Source organism: Anas platyrhynchos, chromosome 10 (genome assembly GCF_047663525.1).
Source record: "Anas platyrhynchos isolate ZD024472 breed Pekin duck chromosome 10, IASCAAS_PekinDuck_T2T, whole genome shotgun sequence".
NCBI classification, from domain to species: Eukaryota; Metazoa; Chordata; class Aves; order Anseriformes; family Anatidae; genus Anas; species Anas platyrhynchos.
The window spans coordinates 9,231,625-9,247,750 of NC_092596.1; the positions used below are offsets into that span (position 1 = coordinate 9,231,625).

Here is a 16,126-nt window from a genome sequence, read left to right on the forward strand (position 1 = left end):
CGGCCGAGCGGTGCCCGCCGGGAGCTGTAGGCCCGGGCGGGGAGGGCGGGGAGGGCCGGGGACCGGCGGGCCCGGGCGAGGCGCAGCCGCGCGGCCGAGGGGGGCGCTGGGGTGCGCGGCGCTGCCCCGGGCCCGGCATGAAGGAGGACAAGGAGAACGCCAGGCCCAAGGAGCGCCGCGGGGGGCCCGGGCCCGCCGTCGGGGCCGGGGCCGGGGCTGGGGCCGGCTCGGAGGGCAGGGCCGGCGGCGCCGAGCTGGAGCGGCTGGAGCGGCCCAAGGACAAGAAGGAGGCGCTGAGCAAGGTGCGGCCTGCGCCGGCCCGGCCGTGACGGGGCCTGGCGGGGCTGGGGGCGGCCTCCGGGGGTGGGGGGGAGCCCGACGGAGCCCTAATAACGAGCCCGCGACTAACGAGCCCGCTAACGGCCCTAACGGCCCCGCAGGTGGTGATCCGGCGGCTGCCGCCCAGCCTCACCAAGGAGCAGCTGGAGGAGCACCTGCAGCCCCTGCCCGAGCACGACTACTTCGAGTTCTTCGCCAACGACTCCAGGTAGGAGCTCTCCCCCGCCGCGGGTGGGCCCCCGCCAGCCCCCGCCGGCCGCTCAGCCCTGCGCCTCGTCTCTCCCCGCAGCCTGTACCCTCACATGTTCTCGAGAGCCTACATCAACTTCAAAAACCAGGAGGATATTGTGCTCTTCAGGGACCGCTTCGATGGCTACGTCTTCGTTGATCACAAAGGCAAGTGGGCAGCCCACGGCCGTGTGTTCGCCTCCAGCCTCGTGTGAGCAGTGTGTGTGTGTTGGCTGGGCTCGAGGGGCGGGTGTGAGCTTCCCAGCACACCAGCCCTGGTTTCTTGGATGCTTGTTTTCAGTGCCTTAAGTGAACCTGATGCCCTACATCAAAAAAAAAAACAACACACCACCCAGGTCAAATATTCTGTTCTTTGCAGAAATTAGTCTAGGTTAATTATATATGTAAGTGTGCTAAATCTAGTTAAATGTGGTTCAGGGTAGTACGGTATCAAAATCATTGTCGTGCATTGTCATGCCTGAGTACGAAGCCTGTGGAGTGCCAGTGGTGGGTGTTGTCCCTCTCCAAAGAAAACCAAACTGAGGCTAGTGCTGTCACCCTCTGTGCCTCGCCTGTACTGTTCTGTACGTTTCTAGCAATATGACCTATTTTTGGTTGCATTTTAATTCAAATTAATATCTTTGGCACTTCAGAACTGAGTGAGCCATTTTGGTTCAGTACAAGGAACGACTTGCTCCCTGCAGTTGTGGAGGAGACTGCTCTCTGGAAACATTAATCTTGTCAGAAACAAAAATTTAGTTTTAATTAATTGGGTAAACACCCAGGTATTTAGTCACTACCTATCTCTTTTCTAAATACTGTTAGGTATTCAGCACAACTCAGTTTCAGTTTTGTAGCTTAGAACAGTTTACGGTGAGTAGCATTAAAACTTGTTAGTCTGTTGCCGATAGACCTTGAAAATTGCATATTTAGTGGAAGGTTTGTCAGGAGCAGTTGTCTGAGTTTCAGTAGGTGAAAAGTTTCACATTGATCTTTGTTTCAAGTACATGCATTTTAACTTTCATCCATCCAGGTGTTTTATGTGACACAAAGGTCTATTCTTGAGAGCCTGCCTTATTTAGAAGGGTTGCATGACCAGGTTCTCACAGTGCCTGTGTGTGTTGTGTTTTGTTTTTGTTTTTTAAAAGATGTTACTTTGCAGTTTAACAGCTTACTCGTTGCCTTTGCCATATCAAACAACAATATTAGATTTATTCAGCATTTATGTTGCAAGATGAAACCTTAAAGCCAGCCTGTAACGTGTGGTTGTTGCATTCTATTGCATGCTGCCAACAGTTGAGGTTTGCCTCAGTTGCCTTAACTTAAAATGTTCCCTTCTGCTTGCACAGTGAATGCATAGTCTGTGGGATGAGGATGCTGTATGGTACAGTGTACCTGGGGTGGCTGAACTGACAGCTGTGGGCAATCTTAAGTCTTGTGCTTCTTTGTTGTTGTGGGTCTGTGAATTTGGTAGTATGTTAACGTTGCAGGAGGGTATGTTTCATGAATTTTGCTGTCCCTAAAATTACTTTGGCTAAGCAGCTTTTAAAATGCAAGATTTTTTTTTTTAATGTCATTGCAGTAGTCTCTTCTAGTATTGCATGTTCCCGGTGAGGCTCATCTTCCTGTTTTAGCCACATACACTGTGTTCTATTTCAAATCTGTTCCATATCTATTTTAATGTATTTTTTCCTCTCCTCTTAACAGGTCAGGAATATGCTGCCATAGTAGAGTTTGCACCTTTCCAAAAAGCTGCAAAAAAGAAGAGCAAGAAAAAGGATGCCAAAACTGGGACTATTGAAGATGGTATAACAGCTAGCTAATTTGTTTTGCATGTAGAGACTGAAGTCCTACCAGTAGCGGGAATATAACATTTTCAGTGTGACACCATAGCGTGTTGAAAGAATGCTTAATTATATGTGGAGCTTATTACTTCTGCTTTGTCAGCTGCAAATTGGTTAAATGTGATTGTCCCAGACAAACTTAATACAGCAGCTTATTTGAGGATTGCCAATTCATGGAAAGGCACCATATAAACAACACAATTTGTACAAACCTATTCCAAACTTCCAGCAGTGAACAAGCGGATTCTTTCTCATGCTACAGTGCTTTTTTTTTTTTTTTTTTTTTTTTTTTTTTCCCTTCTCTCCCCTTCCCCATAGATCCAGAGTACAAGAAGTTTTTGGAAAGTTACAGTGCAGATGATGAAAAGTTAACCTCCACTCCTGAAACCTTGTTGGAGGAAATAGAGGCAAGAAACAAAGAGCTAATAGGTATGGAAATCTATGTACTGTAGTTACATTTTCCTAGAGCACAAAGAAACATACGTGGTGTAATTTGAAGCTGTGATTTCTCAACCTTGAAGAGTCTGTATTCTTTTGTACGTTTGTTTACTTGGTATTGTTAAACCTTTAGGCTAATATTATTCAGTGTGCTTTCTTTTGCTCCTATGATCTAAATTCACACCTTTATTTGAATTTTATAAGATAATCTTCCTGTTTTAAACTGCTAGTCAGATGTTAGTTAGTCAGATAAGGCTGTGAAGTGGCTGCATTTCAGGGAGATGCAGTGATGTTCCACGCAGGCACCCGAGAAGTTCTATTCTGGTTGAGTAAAATGGACCAGAAGAAGAAGAATCTTTTTCTTAAGCATGTTAGCGTGTTTACAGGTATGTTTTTTCAAAGTGAGGGAAGCTGAGAAAATCATAATGCAGACTAAATATCCCTTTACAGATAGGTATGCTGGCTAACAGACTAATATCCAAATTCATTGAATTGTAATTATTGTCATTGTTTTAGGATAGCATTGGAATACTTATTGCACTGCTGTGTTGTGTGAGAGAGATTGCATATTCCATAAGGCTTCTTCATAGCATGTAGAGTTTTGCTATAGGTATTGCAGTATTGGATAAAACATCGTTTACATTTGCTTTCATATATTCTCTAGCTAAAAAGACTACTCCCTTATTGAACTTCTTGAAAAATAAACAGGTAAGACTTCTCTCCAGAATCTTCTTGTTGCCTGCAGATGCGTTAATTTGCTCCTGTAGAGTATGAATATGTATAATACGTATTTTGCAAGGTATAAATCGGTATGTTTCTGCTCTTCCTTTTAAAGAAAAAGCTTTCAGCCCAAATTCCTTGTTAATATATGGTTCACGCTATTAGAGTGCTGGCCTTTGTATTAATGGTGGCGCTTTATGCACGTTCTGGTCACAGCTAGCAGCGTGCTAGATGTATCTGTGGCGTTGCAAAACCAGATTCCGTTTTAATGCAGTTGTGGCTGAAGTCCTTGTAGATGATCTTTCTCCTGGCACGTATCATTTTAACTTTTAGCGATGGAGAAAATCACTGATCAGTCAGATCTAGCTAAAATCAGAATGATAAAGGCTAAGTCTAATGTTTATTTCCTTTCATAAGTCTTGACTTGTACAGTTTTTAAAAAACAAAACCACAACAAAACTGCTGCAAAAATTCAGGTTCACAACAGTGCGATAAAGACAACATGTTTTTCTTTAATAATAGGGACAGTTTTGAAATGAGTTATTTTCTCATGGAATATTCCATTGCTTTGTAGCAAGATATCCTGTTGGCCTTAAAGGGATGTTTTCTATAATAAAAATGCACTGTTTCTCTCTCTCTTTTTTTTTTTTTTTTTTTTTTTTTTCAAACACAGAGACTGAGGGAGGAGAAAAGAGAGGAGAGGAGGAGGAGAGAACTGGAAAGAAAAAGACAAAGAGAAGAAGAAAGAAGAAAATGGAAAGAGGAGGAGAGAAGGAAGAGAAAAGAAGCAGAAAAACTGAAGAAAGTAGACAGATGTCCAGAAAAAGAAAGAGACAGATCAAAAGAAGAACCAAAGATTAAGGTCTAGAACAGTTCTTTATTATAAACTGTTACATTCCCTTTCCCCTATTATTTGTATATCAGTCTTTCAAAATGTGCTTTGAGTATTGTGTGAAGAAACACATGGGTTTGGTGTTAGCAAATGACCACTTTTTTTGTAACACTCAATATTAGGCATTGTAAAAGTTAACATGCTGTAATGCTTCATAGTACTATTTAAAGCTTTTGTCATGTGACTGTTGTACATGCTGTGGTGAACAGACTCGTGAATTTACTATGGAATAGAGACTATTCTTAAGCTTCCTAACATGGCGTGTTTTAGGAGAAAAACCCTAGCCTGCTGTGTGGATTATGCTTACTCATACACTCCAGCTTTTAGAAGTACTGCGATTTGCAGTAATGTTAATGTATATTTCCTACTGGACTGTGGTTCCTTTGATGCAATTTCGGTGTTGTGCCAAACAGTATGTGTTAGAGTGAGCTTTTTAGTTGAGACTTCTGTTTTCTTTGTAGCTACTTAAGAAGCCTGAAAAAGATGAAAAAGACTTGGAGAAAAAGGAAAAATCCAAGAAACTGGAAAAAGAGACTCTGAGGGAGGAAAAAAATGCGAGTAGTGCATCTGCCAAACGATCTGATGGGGAGACAAAAGAAGAGAAGGCAAAAAAGTATTCTAGTACTTGCTATAAATATCTATATGTATATATAACTTGTTTCCTGATCATACTGAAGGTCAGGCTGCTCTGCCATGACCGTGTTTTGAAATTCTTTTCAAATCATTTTCCTGATAGAAGGCCTGGGATGTGTTCTCTGTGGCTGTGCACATCCCCATGATTACAAGAAGCTGTGTGAATTACCCGGTATTTCTTCACTAGTGGACAAATTTGAATATTTTTGCAACTTTCTCTAGGAGCTCTGCAAGAGAAGCCCAGGTGTAGAGGACCTACAACAGGCCGCGGGCACAATCCTTGCAATGAGAATTATAACCGTGGCAAGAGGAGAGGCATACTCCAGTTACTAGTCCCTTTTAAGTCTTGTAAAAGTTCAGAGTGGAAAGTCTAATTCTCAACAGCTCCATGATCTGCTCAAGGTTCAGTGCTGCCGTGTGAGGCAGAGAAATTGAGGTGCTTTCCAAAGCCAGATGAAACTCAGCCAGCTTTGTGAGCAGAAGGCTAAGAAATGCTAGCACTCAGTGCCATCTCTGGTTACCGTGCATGACTCGGGTTAGGACAGTTTCCCAAAAGCTCCCTAGAACCTACCAATCTCTCGTCTTCGTATTGCAAATTTACACCAGTATTACATTGATCTCCCAGCTCTGTTTGATGAATCTTTTGAGCTTCATTTTCAGTTTTGTTTTCATACAGATCAGAAGATGAGTGTGTAAAGGACTACAGGGACCGAGATAGAGATTTTGAAAGAGACAGAGAATATGAGAGAGCACAGAGGGAGAAACTGAGACGCCAGGAAGAAGAGCGTCGGAGGCAGAAAGAGCGCTTTGAGAAAGAGAAGGTTTTTAGAAGAAAAGAGGAAGAGGTGAAAAAGGAAAGAGACTTGCTCAGAGAAAAGGGAAAGAAAAGTGATCTTACAGACTTTACCAGCGGCATGGACAAATCTGAGAAAGTAACCAAAGACGATAAAAAAGAGGATACAATTAAGAGGGATCGTATCAGAAACAAGGTGCTGGGTTTCTTTAAATTCATGTGCTAATTCATAGAGGCCAGTATGTATTTTAGGATAAATACACTTAAGGAAAGAACCATGTGGTTTCTGTAAAACTTTTCCATGTTAATGTAACAAACTTTGCCCCTGCTAGAAAGTTTCCACACGTTTACTAAATTTTGTGATTTTTTTTTTGTTCTGTCACTGTATAGGAATTAAGCCAAGGTAGTAGGCTAAATTATAAATGCACTGATTTCACTTTATTTGATGATTTTTGCCAGCAGGCTTGATCCTTAAGGTGTCAGTAGAGCATCAGTAATTCTATTTGTGTATCTTTGCTGATGCTATGCATGCCTGAAAAGACATCTCAATATGAGAGTGACAGAACAGTTTCCTCCAAAACAGGGACAATTCTGCTACATGCAGAATGACAGAATAAACTCATGATAGTATAAACTCAGGGTATAATGTCTTGAGTTCAGTTTTGTTTGATCTGGGAGTCTGCTTTTGCAGCATTAGTACATAAGTTCTGTGTCACTTGAGACATTATTGGATACAAATGAAACTCAAAAGTTTTGGAGGAGCTTTAAAGTTGGTCTGTATTCTAAGAGAGGGGGAACTCGTCTGTCAAAAGTAAATAACGCATAATTTCAACCATGAGCAGTGTTCTTTGTGGCTTGAACAGGAACAGCCTTGATTCAAGACAATTGAAGTTGCATTGCCACTTTGGTGGAATAATAGCTTAGAACATCTTGAAAAGTTTGAAATTGAGCCATTTTTAATCTTGCTGATGCCATAATAACCATGAGAGCACTGAGGCTATGAAAGGGTCTAAATAGCTTTGATTTATTTCAGGATCGTCCAGCAATGCAGCTGTACCAGCCAGGAGCCCGAAGCCGAAGCAGATTGTGTCAGTACGAAGACAGTGCTGCCAAGCCGACAGATCAGGATAAGAAACAAGAGAGTGAGACCAGTAACATGAAGGAAGAGGAGTGACTAGCATGCAGGCCTTATGTGTTCTGACTGTCTGTGCAGCCAAAGAGCATGTACTACGCAATCCAGAAGTGCCTTCGAAGCGAAGAAGGAACAAAGGAAGAAGAGGGGGTGTTGCGCTGTTGGATGTTTCTGGCTAAAGAACCTCAGTTGTAGATTCGGAATTTGAAATGTGTTCTCATTTGTATTTTCAGTTATTTGAGTTTATTTTCCCAGCATCTAACTACAACAGAGAAGAGAAAATTTGCAAAGTAGAAAGACTTTGTGGCCTTAAGTTTGATATTAAATGAGTCATGCAGTCAGGAGGAGATGACACCTGGATCTAATGCCAGAGCTTTACTGTAAAGCAATCAGAGCCAGTGTTTGATGCACTTAAAGCAGAGCAAGCTTGAAGTGGCACGGAGTTAATGTGGGTGTTACTGTGTCGTGTGGTGCTCCTACCTGAGACTGTGTTAGCTAAATTGTATTGCTCTAGCACTGAGACAGGTATGCAGGCGGTGGTGGCTGAGGTACCAGTGAAGTAGAGCCCTCTGCTTGTGAAAAGAGAACATCTGGAATTGCATAAAGACCTTGGGAAGGGAGAGACCTTCCTGAGGCCTCTGAATTAATTAATTTATCCAGAGAACCACTTGAGTTGGAGTGTATGAATAAGCTGGCTTAGTATTGGATACTTGTTGACAAATTCTCATGTAAAGTCTACCTACACTGAAATGCTTATTTTTAATCACCTGTAGTTGTACGTCGGGTTCTTTTCAAGCGTTCTCCCTTGTCTGGAGCCTGAAACACTCCCGCACTCCTGCCCTCTCGGTGCCCGCTCCCCTTCCCCTCTAATTCAAAGTATTGTCTTACAGCCGAGAAAGAGAACTTCACCAGTAGCAGCTCCTTTTAAGCTCGCGAATTTTAGCCATAGCGATTTTTTTGTACCGAACCCAATAAACTCGCACAAACTCTTGCCGCCGCCGTCCCTCTCTCAGCTCCGCCGGGCCGCCAGGAGGCGCCGGGCCGGGCCCGCGCCCATCTTGTCGCCGCCATCGTCAGCGCCTCCTCCCGCTCGGGCCGCCCCTTCCGCCGCCGCCATCGCCGGGACGCCAGGCACAGCAGCGCCATGGTGAGACCCTCGGCAGCTATCCGCCGCCATCCGCCGCCCCGGGACGGGACGGGGCTCCCCCGGGGGCGGCGGGGACACGGCGGGGCGGGGGGCGCCGCATCGGGCCTTCCCTCACCGCCCGCGAAATGGCGGCTCCCTCACGGCGCCCTCGTAGCGCCTCACGGCACCTCACAGCCCCCTCACGGCTCCTCAGAGCCCTCATGGTCCTTCACAGCCCCCTCCCGGTCCCTCACATCCCCTCATGGCCCCTCACGGTCCCTCACGTCCCCTCGTGTCCCCTCAGCCCCTCCCGGCCCCCTCCCGCAGCACTAATGGCCGCTCTCTTGCAGTCGTCCCACAAGACGTTCAAGATCAAGCGCTTCCTCGCGAAGAAGCAGAAGCAAAACCGGCCCATCCCGCAGTGGATCCGCATGAAAACAGGCAATAAGATCAGGTAACGAGGCCGGCCCCTGTGTTCCAGGGAGCTGCACGGGCCCTAAAGCAGGCGGCCTGTGCGATGTGGGATGGCGTTGAGCGTGTCACAGCCTTCGTATGTGCAAAAGTGCAATTTCATGGGTGTGACTACTGTACAGGTATTTTTGGGGCAGATCACTGAGTTCTGTTGTCCCACTGTGTTTTCTTGAGGCTATGTGGGGCTCCTATGTCTTGTCGTCCTGTAGCAGTTATTTTATTTCAGTTCTCTGTCAGTAGCTACAGATGTTATCATGAAGACATAAAAGTGTGAGCTGAACACATGGATGATTTATTCCAGAATTTTTACTTGGCAGCCACTCTGCTCCTGATGCTCCTCATCACCTTTTCCCTCTCTCCCAGCCATCTGTCTTTCTGCATCCTCAAGAAACGGTACCTTGCACAAAGCAGGTGTTCTGGGATGGATATGGTGTGTAGGGAAGCAAAGGTCTAGTTGGGTTTAGGGATTATAAAACTGATGGTGTGAGATCCTTGACTCACTGCTGTGGAATTCGTTTGAAGGAGTTCCACTGAATTTAAGGAAGCGTGATAAGAGAATGCTGCAGAATACTAGATAAATGTGAGGTGTACGAAAGGTGGTACCTATCCAAGCCCTTTGGCTTACAAGTATTGTCTAGTCACGTGCAGCCAGCTCTGTAGCTTGTATGCTTCCCTGTCTAGACTTCTTAGAGGGAATAGGATTCTTTATCCCAGATTTATTTATTTTTTTTTTCTAAGTAGTGAGGAGAGTGACAGTAGCAGTGGCTGCCACAGGCAGTGAAGCAGCACACCCAGTTTCTGTCCTTTCGCTTTTGTTAACTCATTTCTTTCTGGGAAAGATCATAGTTGTGCGCCCAAACTTTGTCTTCCAGATACCGACTTAAAAAGGGCTTCTGTTTTGGCTGAATTGCAGTGCTTTGAAATACCGTATTATGGGGCAAAGCCATTAATTTTTGTCTTGTCTTCAATACCTCAGTCATCAGTTTTATTCCAAACTGTGTGCTAAAGCAGGCTGCAATTGCAGTGCTTCATTCTGTGGGAGTACTGCCATTTCCCTGCTGAGATTAACTCTGTTAATGTTGTCTTTGGTTTTACCTACACATTGGTGAAACCGTTCGTCCTTAACATGTACATCTCTTGTGGCGCATAAATTAGTATACAAACCTTCCTGGAAGAATCATGGAATCACAGAGTGGTTTGGGTTGGAAGGGACCTTAAAGCCCCCCAAATTCCACCCCCTTGCCATGGGCAGGGCCACCTCCCACCAGCCTGGCCTTGAACACTTCCAGGGTGAGGGTGTTTTCTATATACTGCTCTTCCATGGTTTGGACAAAAATGATGATTTCTGTTTTGGACTATGAATTTGCATTAACAAGATAGCATTGATTATCATTGGACAATCAATAAACGTTTTGTCTCCAAAAGACCAGGCAGAATACTGATGTGCCAGTGCTAATGCATCTCTCTCTAGACATGTTTCTTTCTCAGAAACCCTTTCTCAGGGTTTAGATTCTGTTGCAGTAGCATCGTAATTATTGAATGAAGAAAATAAACTGATGGAAATTTGATTAAAAACCAGTACAAAGTTGATTTTTATTGGCAGCTTGTGACTGTAGCATGTAAAAAAGCTTTCTGTCCTTTACTGCTGAACTAATTGAAGGTGTTTTCGGTCCACCTGGATCCTCAAGTGTGCATTTTGCTAACTTCCACTGCTTTTGTCTTAGGTACAACTCCAAAAGGAGACACTGGAGAAGGACCAAACTGGGCTTGTAAGAGAGACTGTCTCCTGGGAACTCTAATAACACTTGTCTTTCTGCGTCAGATTGATCCACCCCACACACTGCTGGCCATCCCCTCAGTCATTCCTTCTGTAGTGTTGGACTGCCCAGTTGTTTTTGTATGAACTGGTTTGGGTTAGTGATTGGAATGGGAATAATCTTGAGGTGGTTGCCATCTGAAACATGAAGACCGTGTTCTATTAGTGTTCTTTCTTTCAGGCATCCTAAGTGTTGACAGTGTATGAGCTTGTTAATAAACATGGACCTGAATGACCTGGCTGAACTGATTTCATATGTATGTGGTGGGATAGCAACACAGAGAATAAAGGCAACGTTACTACGAACGTAATTGTACCTAGCGGGAGGAACCATCAGCTCTTTCCAGATAGATTGGGTCTTCTTTTCACTTACTGTAGCTCTTAGCAACGCGTACCAATTTTTGAAGAAAAGGGGTAAACATCAAAACTGATTTTAAAACTGTTAGTTTGAAGAAAATCTTTTATTAGACAAATTGTAGGGAAAAAACAACAGTCCTTTGGAGACAGGACATCTGCGGGTTTGAAAAAGGCAGACTTTGCGATCCACAGCTTGAATGGCTGCAGTAGCTGAGGTATCAATGTCTGATCGGTTAACAGCAGAGAAAACTGGGTCACATTTTGGGTTAGTTCTAGGAAACGTCACTAAGAAAAGTAAGCAGTATTGCCAGAGTGTGCTGAAGATGTGTCTGCGTATCTCCACCGGTTTCATTTGATGGAGCTGTAAAACAAAGCGCGTTGGGAAGGTTTCTCTGGGTAAGATGGCTTCCTGCGTGAGGGTCTCCAGTTACCACCACGCTGACATGGGTGTCCGCAGCGGCTGCCTTCTGTCACAGCTGCCACTTCCCCGATACCTCCCACGTAACCCTTTTCAGCACCTGGGGGTAGACCACAGTATAGCACAGCTAGGCCCTGCTGCTCGTTCAGGTGATAGAGTAGGTATCAATCTGCTGCTCGGTTTTGTTTGGAGCTCCGTTATAGCTGGATCAGGTTGGTCTTGATGCCAGCCACAGGGGCAGCTGAATTAAAAAATTCTCGGCAGAATGACAGCAAGGTGTGCTCAGAGAGCGAGTTACCAGCTGTTTAGAAAAGAAAAGAGGAAAGAAAGAAACCGAGCAGTTGGCTCCCCAGTGGCTGCATTTACTACTCTCAGGTGTGGCTGCAGCAAAGCCCCTCCTGAGGCCGAACGCCGCTGTGAAGTGCTCTGGTGCTGTTTGGGTTCAGCCTGCCGCAGTGCCTCAGGTGCGAGGTGGCAGCTTCCTGAGGAAGTCTGCCTGCCACACCTGCGCTTTCATGTCAAAGGTAAATAACGCTGGGCTGCAGCATATGCCAGGCGCACGGAGATGCACACTAAATGTGCTTTGCTCAGATCTCGTGTCAGTCTCTCCCTCTTAAGTGGTGTTCTCTGAGCACAGGAAGGCAAGGCTGGGATTTTTAACAGCTTCAGGATGCTTTGGGGTATCTCAGCTTCTTTTCCTGTCTGATAACAGTCTAGATAACGTCTAGTTTCTACTTTATCATCAGGGGGAAGCGGTAAGTCACTGCAACAGGAAAGCAGCAAAGAGCGTTGCCAGAGATGTTTCAAAATGCTTCAAAGTTGTTTCAGCAGATGCCCATGTACTTCTTCTATCGTGGTAAAAAACACGTTTACCCCCATGTTTGTTAAAAAATCATCTCTGTGCTCTTCTCTAAACACAAGCACATGTTTAGAAGAGGCAGCAGTGATGAGGATCGAAGCTTGGCCCTGGAGGCCTGCTAACTGCGTTGCTGTGCCTGCACGGCCAGACAGAGCTGCCCCCAAAGTTTCTCTTTAATTGTGTCCATTAAGACCTGGCTGATGAGGGGAAAAGTAATTTTTATGGACCTGAGAACGGAAAGAGACATTTTTCTACATGGCATTTGTGGGAAAGCTTTCCTAAGCAATAGATCAAACGGTCTATTACTGCCCCCCTCCCCCTTTCTGTCACTGCCGTGCTATTTTTATCGGCTGGAGCTGCTTGGGAAAGCAGCCCCTCGTGGTGTCCTTCCCCATTTGACTGAAACTGCATTTCAAATCGGGCATTAAGGGGTAATGTGAGGAAAATTCAGCACAGATTAAAATTTGGTTAAAATGAAGCTTCTGGAGAACCTTAACCAACACAAATACCTCTGAGATAATTTCTTTTGTAGCAGCTCCCTGCCCTTTCCTTCCCTATGAGACTTTTGGGGGGCGGATCAGGGATTTCATGCTAACCTTGGACTGGAACAGGGCTTCAAACCAATGACCAAAGACAAGCAAAAAAAGCTGCCTTTAGGGGGTTTTGGTTGGCTCTCAAGGGGAGACAAATACTAGAAATCATACAGATTGAGCAGTAGCATTTGACAGTTAAATTTTACTTGTGAATGGAGAATTCAAGTCCAGGTTTCCTGGTGGAGCATGACTAAGCTGCCGTTAGCAGTGCCAAGGAAATGGCTCCTTCAAGGTTATTCTCACTAATTCCAGTGTTTACTCTGGGGCTTACGCAGAGGAGGATGTAAGGCGATGCCGTGCTCTCCCTAGCAGCACGCTGGTGTGAAGGGATGATGGCAGAGGACTAACAGATCAAAAAATGCACCCACCTGTCTTATCAACAGCACTTCGGTTACCAGACCTAAAGATTACAGACAGGTACTTTGGCTTTGGTGCTTTTCAGAGTTTGTGCAGATTTAACAAGGTGTTAGAAGCCAGCCTGCCTTCCCCTGGCGTGGATGTGGCCAGAGAAGGTACAAAAGGAGCTGTGTCACCACGCTCTTTAATCTGTTAGTTAAAGCATCACAAAACCTGTGTAGATCAGGTATTAAATCCACTCCCAGTATGTCTGGTATGTCTCAGCTGCTGACCTCACTGATTAACAATCCGTCTGGACACTTCTATCTGTACATCCAGGCACTGGAGCAGCACTGAGTCACCTGGAGGCCATTCTTTGTGTACCATCCACTGCTGACCGGATCATTCCTGTGTCCAAGCAGCATTTCAGAGCACAGTCTGAAGATAAATGGGGTTAGCTCAGGGTGTGTGGGACCCACAGGCTGAAATTCCCTTCAGAGGGAGGTTACCTGCAGATCTTTCTGCATCGAGGTGCTGGTTCACCTGTGCAGCAAGGCCAGAGATGGGCTCAATTCCCGTGTGCACCCCTGCAGAGCTTCAGGAAGGTGCCAGAAAGAACCCTCGGCTCCCCTCCCCTCTCCGTGAGGGCTGCTGCTCCGGGAAAAGGAACAGAAACTCCCCAGCTGCAGTTTGAGAATCGCTTCTCAAATCAGGCTGCTATTTAAGGGGGCAGAATTCACCTCTGGCTGCTGAAAAAGAGGAAGAGGCAGTTGTTTTTCTGAAGATGGTTTGAAGCAGCCTTGGCCTTCCGAGAATGTGCAAAACAAGTCGAAACGAGCTGGGTAGAGCTGTGTGTGGTGAACAAAATGCTACCAAGCGAGCAGAGCCTTGGCCCTTTTCATGTAGTTAGGGGTGCACTCAGTGCTGTGCTGCTGTAGAGGTAGAAACAGAGATAATATATTGTGGACTTCATACAGCTCTGGGCCCTGAGAAACTGGGAACTCCAGCTTTTCCTTTACTGAGAACCAGCTTTATCTTCTGTAAACAAACAGCAACCCAAAGGAAACACAGGTGGCAGAGATCTTGGATGTCATGGGGAGCTAACGAGTGTTTACAGCTCGACAACACTGTCTGCTTTTCCGTACCTGCCCTCCCTGCCAGCAGGGAAGCATGAAAAAGAAGAGGGGGGAAGGGTTGTTTTTGAAGCACAGGTTGCTTTTCCTCCGTCTGCCCAGCACCAGGTCTGTGACAATTCAGAGTACGGTTGTGAAATGTTTAATTACATTCTGCCAGTGGCTCAGTCCAGGCACCCAAGAAACAATGACAAGTCCAACCTCACAGCATCGCTGGGAGCCAGGGCAGAGCAACGGCTTCATTTTACAGATGGGAAAATCCAGTCCCTGACTCGTTGTGTGACCCAGCTAAGGTCACAGAAAGAGTCTGCCAGTGGCCCAGGAAGGGCAGCATGAATTTCCTCCCCCGAGCCCCCAGCACAGGACACCACGTCCCCTCCTGGACCCCCCAGGGGCACGTGCTGTCCCCGGTGCCTGTGACAGGAGGGCTGCAGCATCCCAAGCCCCCCTTGCAGTCTGGTACGGGGGAGCACACCGCAGCAAGGGCGCTCCTGGATCCTCCAAAGCAGGGCAGGAGGCATTTTGGAGGTGCCTCATGGCCTCCCACACCTCCCACACCCATTCAGATGGCACAGCCCCAGGAGAGCCACGGTGCCCCCATGCAGGGGCTTAATCCTGGCTTGGCTGGGACTCGGCGCACCAACCCCGTGCCAAGTTCTCAGCTCACCGCAGGCTTGTCCAGCCGCTATTCAGCGCAGGTTTCCAGGCGACAAGGGCCTGAGGCACTTCAGCGCTCATGGAAGAAGGTGAACGCCTGTTTGACAAAGCCCCAGAGGGTCGACAGGCTGCGGGGTTGCTGGGTTTTCCCCCCAGCCCCGAAATCCACACAGTCCCTCCCTGCCATGGCCTCTCCGGATGACTTACAGTTGTTGTTGGTGTTGCAAATGTGCAGCTGGGCCAAGTCCTCCTCCAAGGCCCCCGCCAGCTCTTTCAGCTCCCTGGGAGCATCCGCCCTCAGGTACTGCCAGGCCTTGCGCCCGCTGTGGTCCCTGCAGCTGGTGTCCGCCCCGTAAGCTCCCACCAGCAGCTTGATGAGCAGCTCGTGGCCCTGCAGGGCGGCCAGGTGCAAGGGGGTGAGCCCACCACTGGCAGCGGGGACGTTGACGTTGATGGGATAACCCTTCTTCTGGGCGTGGGCGACCACCTCGATGAAGCTCTCGTGGTGGCCGTGCTTGGCGAGCCAGTGCAGGGCGGTGAAGCCCGTCACGAAGTCTTTCCTGCTCAGCAGGCTGGGCTCCAGGTCCAGCAGCCTGACGATGTTCTCCGCGTCGCCTTGGGCCACCGTCAGCAGCCACTCGTGCTCCAGAGGGTCCAAGGCCAGGGACAGCACCTCGGGGCTGTGCTCCGGAGCCTCCTGCTCCTGGTTCTGCCCCGCCACCTGCGCCGGGGCGCTGCGCTTGGTGCTGCTCTGCAGGATTCCCTTCAGCTCCTTCCTCCGGGTGCTGCCGGGGCCCGCGGCCGCCCTGCCCCAGCTCCCGCCGGGCTCTGCCGCCTGCGGGGCCTGCGGGGCCTGCGGCCGCTCCCTGCTCCCCGCCGCTGCCGGCCACAGGTGGGACACCCGGGCCACGGCCCCGCCGGGCGGCTCCGGGCGCACGAAGCCCCGGGGGGACCCCGCAGCCGCCGCCGCCGCCCCCCGCCGCTCCGCCGAGCCCCCGGGCTGCTCCCGCTCCCTCCGGGCCATGCCTCTGAGGGAGCGCCCGGCCCCGCACCTGCCGCTGGCACCGCGACCTTTGGCCGCGCCGCGGCGGGCACCGGGCGCCCTCCTCCGGGCACCGGCAGGAGGCGGCGGCGGCGGCGGCGGCTCCCGGCGCTGCCCCCCACCCCCGCCGGGACCATCCCCGGGGCAGCCGGGGCCGAGCCCCGCCGCCGGGAGGGGCCCGGGCGGGACCCGGGAGGGGTCGGAGCCGCCCCCCCCCCACCTCCCGCCTCAGCCCGCCCCGCGCCCCCCTCAGCGCGGACCGCACCACCTGCGGCAGCCGCGGGGGGGGCCGCCCGCTC

General features: G+C 48.2%; 3 protein-coding genes and 1 non-coding gene across 4 annotated transcripts; 3 read left to right on the forward strand and 1 right to left on the reverse strand.

The window, feature by feature from the left end:
- Positions 1-27: 27 nt before the first annotated feature.
- UPF3B (UPF3B regulator of nonsense mediated mRNA decay) lies at positions 28-8,010 on the forward strand. Its single transcript, XM_027465443.3, has 10 exons — positions 28-302; positions 441-547; positions 629-735; positions 2,275-2,373; positions 2,730-2,840; positions 3,514-3,557; positions 4,243-4,431; positions 4,923-5,074; positions 5,771-6,083; positions 6,921-8,010. The coding sequence occupies exons 1-10, from the start codon at positions 138-140 to the stop codon at positions 7,059-7,061; spliced, it is 1,428 nt and encodes a 475-aa protein (XP_027321244.3). The 5' UTR covers positions 28-137; the 3' UTR covers positions 7,062-8,010.
- On the forward strand, positions 7,547-10,668 carry RPL39 (ribosomal protein L39). The gene is made up of 4 exons (XM_072043104.1): positions 7,547-7,567; positions 7,969-8,166; positions 8,496-8,599; positions 10,341-10,668. Exons 1-4 carry the CDS (start codon positions 7,547-7,549, stop codon positions 10,387-10,389), a joined length of 372 nt encoding a protein of 123 aa, XP_071899205.1. The 3' UTR covers positions 10,390-10,668.
- On the forward strand, positions 9,621-9,752 carry LOC113844779 (small nucleolar RNA SNORA69). Its single transcript, XR_003499666.1, has one exon. It is a non-coding gene; the product is annotated as a small nucleolar RNA SNORA69 (small nucleolar RNA).
- Positions 10,669-10,874: 206 nt separating the features above from the next.
- On the reverse strand, positions 10,875-15,950 carry SOWAHD (sosondowah ankyrin repeat domain family member D). Its single transcript, XM_072042886.1, has one exon. The coding sequence runs from the start codon at positions 15,807-15,809 to the stop codon at positions 14,856-14,858; it is 954 nt and encodes a 317-aa protein (XP_071898987.1). The 5' UTR covers positions 15,810-15,950; the 3' UTR covers positions 10,875-14,855.
- Between the last annotated feature and the right edge of the window lie 176 nt (positions 15,951-16,126).

What these genes read in the sequence shown, in the direction of transcription:
- UPF3B (XM_027465443.3), top strand. Translation starts at nt 138, where the DNA reads ATGAAGGAGGACAAGGAGAACGCCAGGCCCAAGGAGCGCCGCGGGGGG. An exon ending in AGAAGGAGGCGCTGAGCAAG is followed by an intron (nt 303 to 440) that starts GTGCGGCCTGCG and finishes ACGGCCCCGCAG; the next exon opens with GTGGTGATCCGGCGGCTGCC. An exon ending in ACTTCTTGAAAAATAAACAG is followed by an intron (nt 3,558 to 4,242) that starts GTAAGACTTCTC and finishes TTTCAAACACAG; the next exon opens with AGACTGAGGGAGGAGAAAAG.
- RPL39 (XM_072043104.1), top strand. Translation starts at nt 7,547, where the DNA reads ATGCAGGCGGTGGTGGCTGAG. An exon ending in TGCAGGCGGTGGTGGCTGAG is followed by an intron (nt 7,568 to 7,968) that starts GTACCAGTGAAG and finishes TTTTAGCCATAG; the next exon opens with CGATTTTTTTGTACCGAACC. An exon ending in AAAACAGGCAATAAGATCAG is followed by an intron (nt 8,600 to 10,340) that starts GTAACGAGGCCG and finishes CTTTTGTCTTAG; the next exon opens with GTACAACTCCAAAAGGAGAC.
- SOWAHD (XM_072042886.1), bottom strand. Translation starts at nt 15,809, where the DNA reads ATGGCCCGGAGGGAGCGGGAGCAGCCCGGGGGCTCGGCGGAGCGGCGG.